This window comes from Ziziphus jujuba, chromosome 10 (genome assembly GCF_031755915.1).
Source record: "Ziziphus jujuba cultivar Dongzao chromosome 10, ASM3175591v1".
In the NCBI taxonomy this organism is placed as follows: Eukaryota; Viridiplantae; Streptophyta; class Magnoliopsida; order Rosales; family Rhamnaceae; genus Ziziphus; species Ziziphus jujuba.
Genome location: NC_083388.1, coordinates 18,292,295 through 18,300,628, shown reverse-complemented (window position 1 = coordinate 18,300,628; position 8,334 = coordinate 18,292,295). Strand labels below are relative to the sequence as shown.

At 32.2% G+C, this 8,334-nt stretch overlaps 1 protein-coding gene across 4 annotated transcripts; it reads left to right on the top strand.

Annotated features, from left to right (window-relative positions):
* Nucleotides 1-1,012: 1,012 nt before the first annotated feature.
* LOC107411545 (succinate dehydrogenase assembly factor 2, mitochondrial-like) lies at nucleotides 1,013-5,099 on the top strand. Of its 4 annotated transcripts, none has more exons than XM_060812418.1 (4): nucleotides 1,013-3,434; nucleotides 3,615-3,725; nucleotides 3,846-3,972; nucleotides 4,704-5,099. In XM_060812418.1, exons 1-4 carry the CDS (start codon nucleotides 3,418-3,420, stop codon nucleotides 4,815-4,817), a joined length of 369 nt encoding a protein of 122 aa, XP_060668401.1. In that variant the 5' UTR covers nucleotides 1,013-3,417; the 3' UTR covers nucleotides 4,818-5,099. The 4 variants fall into 4 exon arrangements, with proteins under 4 accessions (XP_060668401.1, XP_060668402.1, XP_060668403.1 ...); XM_060812419.1 differs by having other exon boundaries at nucleotides 1,014-3,434; nucleotides 3,615-3,710; XM_060812420.1 differs by having other exon boundaries at nucleotides 1,014-3,434; nucleotides 4,735-5,099.
* Nucleotides 5,100-8,334: the final 3,235 nt, after the last annotated feature.

Below are 8,334 nucleotides of genomic sequence, written 5' to 3'. Positions count from 1 at the left end.
TCACATATATATGATAATGCTACTTTACTAATCTTGTCACTGGCATACCAACCTAAAACCTATTTGTTTGAATTGGTGACTCACTTTTGATGTGCCAAATATTTGGGTTGAATACATTGAATTGCTTGTGTCTCGCTAGGAGTTAGTGTCCGTCTTAATCTTATGCTTTTCTGCGAATCCAATATTTCATTGTCATGTATAAAATGATTAATTTGGCTACAAGAAAGTTAATACAATCTCATTATATGGGTGGTAAATTGTTTTTTATTGTTTATTTTGTTAAGATAAATTTGGAAGGGGATAATTAGTTCTTGTTGTTGTTGTAAAAAAGCTAAGATTACGACGCTCAATCAAAGGAGATAAGACAGTGAAAAATTAGAAATATTATAACAACTTGACTGTGATTTTTTTGGTGAATAAAAAATGAATTTTCTGGTGATTGTCTTTGGTTTAGATGGGAAAAAACTGTGGATCATTATGAGATGGGGCTAGATAATCCGAATAGAAGTCTCCACACCACCCAACCCACCACGCATGGTTGTCCCTACTTCCTCTTCCATAGTATGCAGTACGTGGAATTCACATCAAAGCTTAAATGAAGCTTGTTAAGATTCGAACCTGCAACTCCATGCAAGCCGATATGAGAGGTTAAGCTGACCTGTGGTATGTATTTTTTAGACAACATTAAATCCATTAGATTGGAGATGGAAAATTTCAAAATTTTCATCTAAATTAAGATTTGAACCTCCAGTTATGTTTTTGATACAACAACAACTTATATTGTGAAACACTACCAGAGTACTGAATTTTTTTCCTCCACAACAGTGGGATGGTCCGAGTAGTGTATTTTGTTGTTCGTTCGTCTTTGTTTTCTATTTTAATTTCTTTAAGAGTTTATTTTTGTTTTTATTGGGCCGTTCTTGAGAATTAGCCCATTTAGTGTCTAGTTGTCGTCTTGTTGTCTAGTTGCACTTATTCATTTTAGGGGAATTTCATCCAATACCCCCATTTTCAAGAGCGTTAAGGAAATATGCCCACTCCATTTTAATCTTTCTTATTTTACCCTCTTATTTTTTAATATTTCCAAATTATCCCTTTTAAATAAAAAAAAAAATTGAGATGAAAAACTATTCTATTTTTCCCCTAAAATGGAGCACAAACAAGAAGAGGAAGAGAAAGTGAGAGAGAATGGTGAAGTAGCTTGGGACGACCAGAAAGTTGTTCAATAGGAGGAGTGAGTGGAGGAAGGAAGCATCCGAGGCTCATCAATTAGCTCCACCACGTCCCTCCCGATCTTGGCCTTGGAGTTGCCGCCTTTGGATACCTGCTCGCATCAACCAAATGATTTTGTTCTTTCTCTTCAGTCTCAATACGCCATTTCAATCTACCCTAATCAACCATGGACATGTTATTTGTGTTAGATGATTATTTTTTGTTAATGGGTTTGGTTATTGTTATTTTCATTTGAATGGATTTTTATTCATTTATTTTTGGGGATTGTGGTTGCACTTATTTGTGATCTTATTTGGATGATTTGATTTCTGGGCATTTTGGGATTTTAGGCCATTTTTTTTCCCTGCGATGCGATTGATTCCTATAATACTATGATAAATTGGTGAATACAAATATAAATTACGGGGTTGACTTTGAATCGTTTGAGCATTTTATTTGTGTGGGTGTGATGTGATGTCATTAATAAAAGGGAAAAAAACAAAATAAACAGGATGGATATTTATGAGCTTCCCCATTTTTTTTCCCCCCCTCATTTATAACCTAACGATAATAAAGAAAGTTGAGCAATTTTGACATAGATTTCTTGTTGAATCCTTGTTTAGGTTGGAAATTTTGCTTTTGTTTTTCATAATGATCAAGGAGGATAAGGATCTCATGGTTCTTTGATCTCAAGGAAAAATAAAACTTTTAAGTATGCTAGTTTTAAAACTGCTAGGTGGGGCATTAACTTAGTTCCTTATGGATAAGCTCAAAATGAATGTATTAGCCTGTAAAGAGATTTAAATATGGTGTTTTCTTGATATTTAAATAGAACGCTATTCCATGTTTTGCTTATAGTGCATGATGGTGCTGACCAAAATAAGGACAAAAGTAATGCATGGAAACAGATGGTGCAACAAAAATAGTCTAGTAAATGTATTATTTAATCTTTTATTTTACATTGCTATGCTGCCTTTATTTTCATCCCATTCGTTGTGAAGCAATAAAACTTGTTGTTAAGCCGGTTAGCCAAAGATTAGCATCCTATGTGAGTAGGTTGATTTATGAACTTTAAATCTGAGTTTCTTGAATTATGTCTTCTAATAATTAGTTTGGTTTAGGCTAAAACCAAAACCTGGTAGGTTTGGAGACTTATCTAACTCCTTGCTCCTTGCTCCTTTCTCCTTCTCTTTTTCTTCTTCTTCTTCTTGTCACCACTCTTCCCATTCCTCTGCTTCTCACTAACTCTTCCCATATATCCATCTCACACAATTATCTTGAAAGAGATTGCCCATGTGTATGGTTGATAGAGAAGAATATAGGTTTTATGGTTTAAAGGGGCTCTTGTGTTCTCAAGACTGGAATATTTGTTTATTTCCGCAAATTAATAATTATATTTCTACCAGTATGGGAAAGTACCTTGCTATGCTCATCCACATTTATGTTTGTGTTGGGAGTTTGTATTTTTTTCCCTTTATTTTTGGGTGTTAGCCTTTGTTATCTCCTTATGTCATAAGCATAAAAACCTTAAAGGCTAATTTTCTTCGTCTGCTAAATCTCAATGCAGTTCTACACATTTTTGATACAAGTCTAGTGACTTTGTCATTACTTCCACATTTTATAGCATTTTTCAGTGATGGAGAAATATCTGGAACTCCTGGGACCCTTGCCACTAGATTTCTTGCCCTTGGTAATATCCGATTTAGCTATTTTTTCTAACTTAACTGGTTGTATCATTGGTAGTTGCAAATACCACAACTATCGATTTAATATTTCTTACTAACCTTAATGTGTGTATTTTTTGAACTAAGAGTTTTTCTCATGCTTGCTCAAGTCACCTCAAAGCCAGTTCTACCATGTAGCTAAATCTTAATACTAAACTTATAGTACTAAGAGAAATAACCTAAATCTCTCCCCAAGTCACCAATACAAGTGGGCCTACATTACCTAGTAAAAAGTTAACCAATATTCATATATTTTGACGTATGTCATACCTCTTGGTTTATGAACATGGACAACGGTTTAAAGACTGAAGGGGCTTTCACATTTTCTCTCTCCTTCCCTCTCTCTCTCACATTCTGAAAAAATAAAAATGGCAAGTTTGAGAAGGACATTGATGATTGTCGATCGACTTCTAAAATAGATGGCCGCAATCCACCGCAGCTCCCTTGCAGCAACAGCAATTGAGCTTCCTCTTTTATTCCCATGGAGAGTCTGCTTTGGTGGGTATTCATGCCGTTTCTTCCCTTTTTTTTTTTTTTTTCTTTTTTTCTTTTGCATAGATAAAAAAAAAAAAAGAAAAAGAAAAAGAAGTATAATATAGAAATCGAAAATAAAAGTGAAGTTCTAAATTTCTTAGGTGGGTTTTTTTATTTTTTTATTTTTATTGTTTTTGGTTCCAGGTCACTATTGGGTTGTGTAAATGCTGGGTTTTATCGTTTCTATTTGAACAATTTCAACCCGCTTGCTATCGATCTCTCAGACGAAGAGAGCAAGAGGTGCCTATTCATCATGTATTTTCTTTTTTATTTGCTCTGTTTTTTAATTTAATTTTTGGAAATTGGGTTTTGGGTTTTTGGGTTTTGGTGATGATGATCATGTTTTGATTTCTTTTTGGATGGGGATGGGGTTAGACTACTATACAAGAGCAGACAACGTGGGTTTCTGGAATTGGATTTGGTTATAAGAAAATGGGTGGAGGAGCATATCCATTCTATGGATGAAAATGGAATCAAAGCTCTTTGCCATGTCCTTGACCTGGTAATTATGCTACTCTTTTGCTTGCTTTCTATATTATAAATATGTGTATATATTAGAGGTAAGATTTATATGAGGTATTTGATGACATTGAGATGCATATTCCATCTTCACATCATGTAAAACTTGTAATTTTGAATTAATTATAAATGCATATTAATTTAACTGTCTTAGCTTTCATGGCTAATGCGTATGCATTATGCTTTGGAAGCTTGTGCAAATCAATGTTTCAAAGACCCAAAAAAAAAAAAAAAAAAAAAAAATCCAATATAAAAGAAATACTGGTCTTGTTTTGTTTTTCTTTTTGACAAAAAATGATAAATTCTAATGTTATATTTGTTTGCATATGTCCATTGTTGTATGACTGGTTCTCTTAATTTCAAATGAGAGTTATTAGTGGTGTATATTATTCTCTCAGTTTGCATAAGGTGAAATACTTAAGCATTGAATTTGGGAAAAAATGATTAACACAATTTTTCCTTTTTCTTATGTATAGAGAAACCAGTGTAAACATGAAGTTCAAACTGAGCATCTTAATTATAGAATGTTGCACTCAACATGTTCTATGGTGTAATACATAATTAAAAAATAATTGTAAATTTTGATGATTTGTGAAAGAAAAATTTAAACGCAATTTTGATGATAATTAAAAATATCCTTACCTTAAAAGCAGATATGGTTCGATATTCCCTTGCTCCCTGTATTGTTTATGTTCTTTATTTCTCATCTGGTAGAAACTAGTCGAGCTCCTTTTTGATTTTCCAGAAGCGGAAGCTGAATCAACTGCAGGCTATAATGTGAATGCAATTTTTCCTATGTCTTTCTTATGCTTACAAGAGGAGAGGTAAGATATGCGTTTTCATAGAGGAAAGGAAAGCAGGGATTTTTTTTTTTTTTTTTTTTCAATGGAATTGTAGGAATGTAATTAGTAGCGCAATTGTTGGATGTGTGATTTGGTAAAAAAGTCAATAGTATTATGGTATTATTTTGTTAAAAAAGTCATTTGTGGTATTATTTTGGTAAAATAGTATTGTGTGTTAAGTATTTTATATGTTATTTACAGTTATAGAGTGGTATTCGATAATCATGATAATACGATATTAATGTATTTATGGAATTATGGTGGAAAATTTATTCTTGTTGCAAATACACAGTATCAAAGTAGGTGTATTGAATTGTAATAATTTGAAATGCAAATTAAAAGAATTGACAATTACCGACGGTACAAAATCGGTAATATCGATAGTCTATCCGTGTTCAAGTAAATTAGGATTTTTTGCTTTATTTGCACAATTTTTGTGTTATCTAATCTTAATAATTATATATAAACTTTACATAAAGTAGGTGTATTTTGTATTGTTACAGATATGTTAAATATAACTTTATTAATGATTTTCAACAAAAGAATCCACAAAAAAATAAATGAAAGTGAAAAAATTTCAAATAAAGTTGATTACTGATGATGCATCGGTAATTACCGATGCCAATAATTTTATGGCATCGGTAATTACCGAAATCCTGTTGGTAATTACAATTTGTCAATTTTTTTTAAACTTGACAACTTCGATAATGTGTGTTTCTACCAAAAATATGCAAAATTTAACTTTCTTAATAATCTTCAACAATACAATCCACAAAAAGTTTGGAAAAAGTTAGAAAATTTCAACCAACGTTGATTACCGCTTGTTCATCGGTAATTACCAAGGAAACCATCGGTAATTTATATTAGAAATTCATATGCTTGCTGGAAAAATTACCGACGGTTTTATCAGTAATTACTGAAATCCCATCGATAATTTCAATTTAATTATTTTTTAAAAACAGATCACCACAATTCAATCCGACAACTTCGATAATATATGTTTTCACCAAGACCATGCTAAGTATAACTTTATTAACGATCTTCAATAAAAGAATCCACAAAAAAAATTGGAAAAAAATGAAAAAATTTCAAATAAAGTTGATTACTGATGGTGCATCGGTAATTACCGATACCTCGTCGGTAATTTTAATTTGCACATTTTTTCAATCCGACAACTTCGATAATATGTGTTTCCACCAAGAACATGCAAAAACTAACTTTATTAATGATTTTCAACAAAACAGTCCACAAGAAGTTTGGAAAAAGTTAGAAAATTTCAACCAAAGTTTATTACAAATGGGTCATCGGTAATTGTCGATGAAACCATAAGTAATCCATATTAGGAGTCTATGTGGTTGATGGAAAACTTATCGACGGTTTCATTGGGAATTACCGAAACCCTATCGGTAATTTCAATTTGACCATTTTTTCAAAGGAAATCACTATAATTTGACCACCTTTTTGTAGATGTTTTTGTTGAGGATCATTAATAAAATTAGATTTAGCATGTTTTTGACGGAAACACATATTATCGAAGTTGTCGGATGTAATTGTGGTGATTTTCTTTGAAACCTATAGTAATTACCAATGAAACGTACGGTAATTTTTTCAGCAAGGACAAATTGATTACTGTATATTGCATCAGTAATTATTGAAGGCCCGACGATAATAAATTTTTTTTGCCAATTTGAGAACTTTTTCTGAACTTTTGTGGTTTTTTCTCCTTAGGAGCATTGAAGAAAGTATATTTTTCATGTTGTTGCATTTAGCACACATTAGGGGACTTGTGGGGGCCAAAAAATTGGTAAAATGTAATAATCATAGGGGTTTCGGTAATTATCGATTTAACCTATAGTAATTTTTCTACCAATTACAAATTGATTACCATAGGTTTTATCGGTAATTACCGAAGGCCCTACGTTAATCAAATTTTTGTGCCAATTTGAGAGCTTTTTCAGAAATTTTGAGGTTGTTTCTCCTTAGGATCATTGAAGAAAGTATATTTTACATGTTGCTGCATTTAATACACATTAGGGGACTTGTGGGGGCCAAAAAATTGGTAAAATGTGATAACCATAGGGGTTTCGGTAATTACCGATGAAACCTATAGTAATTTTTCTAGCAACTACAAATTAATTACCTTAGATTTCATTGGTAATTACCGAACGCCCTACGGTAATCAAATTTTTTTGTCAATTTGAGAACTGTTTCTGAACTTTTGGGGTTTTCTTTGTTTAGGGTCATTAATGAATGTATATTTTGCATGTTGTTGCCAGAAACACATATTAGTAGACTCTTTGGAGTCATAAAATATGTGAATTGATGTTACTGAAAGCATATTGGTAATTTCCGATGCACCATCGGTAATATTCTTTGTTTGAATTTTTATCACTACCAAGGGTCTTATTTTGTCGATGGTTAGCATTAGTAAAGAAAAATATACAAATAAAAAAGATAAATAATTAGTTTATCGAGGGACAAGTACATTTTTATAAAAATTCTTCTTTTCAACCCACAAAAGCAGTTTTCTAGACAGAGTTTGAATATCATGCACTAGTGAGATAACACCTTTAGCTTTAGGATTTAAACTCCGATCAGGATAAAAATCCTTATATCCCTAAGTTGTAACAAATATATATATATATATATATATATACATATATTATGGTTATTTATTACAAACTAACATTATTACAAACTAACATTATTCTTCATCAAATTCATTGATTTTCCTGCCTTCATCCTTTATTTATTTTCCATGCTCAGGAATGTTGATGGAACCCAAAAAAAAAAAAAAAAATGACGTGTCGTCTGGATGTCGTTCCTCCTAGACGACATGTCGTTTGCTCCATCTTCAACCTTGAGCTGGTTGACCCGAATCCGCTTGAATCAGTCCCGATCCGATTTTTGACCCGGTGATTTCTCCCACCTCCGGCCATCGTTTAAGGCCAAACGGGTCCCCTTTTTTTTATCTCTTCGTTTTCTAATGATACCCAATATCAATATATCTTAAAACCTAGGTTATAATCACTTCCATACAAAAACCTAAATTTCAAATAAACTTCAAAAATTCCATATTTTTAACCGGTTCTAAACACAAATCAAATGTTTCAATGTATCACATTGTACTAAATTTGTAAGTATTTAATGGTAAAGTAACAAATAAACACAAAAACAAACCCACATAGGTCCACGGCAAGGCAACAAATAAACACAAAAACAAACCCACATAGGTCCACGGCAAGGCAACAAATAAACACAAAAACAAACCCACACGGGTCACGGCAAGGCATAAAATTAACACAAAAACAAACCTACACCGGTCCACGACAACAAATAAATAAAAATATTAAAACAATTACCTAAGAGATAGCCGTTCAAGGGTGCTGAAATGAGATGAAATTTTATTTTTTTGTTTTTTCTTTGTATTTTTGTTTAAGCGTGCTGAGATAAAGCTTCTTTTGTTTTTTCCACGGCAAGTTTTGTTTTTTGTATTTTGTGTA

Excerpts from the sequence above, each read along its gene's own strand:
- LOC107411545 (XM_060812418.1), top strand. Across the intron at positions 3,726-3,845 it reads AAGAGGTGCCTATTCATCAT|ACTACTATACAAGAGCAGAC; the intron begins GTATTTTCTTTT and ends GGATGGGGTTAG. Across the intron at positions 3,973-4,703 it reads TTTGCCATGTCCTTGACCTG|AAACTAGTCGAGCTCCTTTT; the intron begins GTAATTATGCTA and ends CTCATCTGGTAG.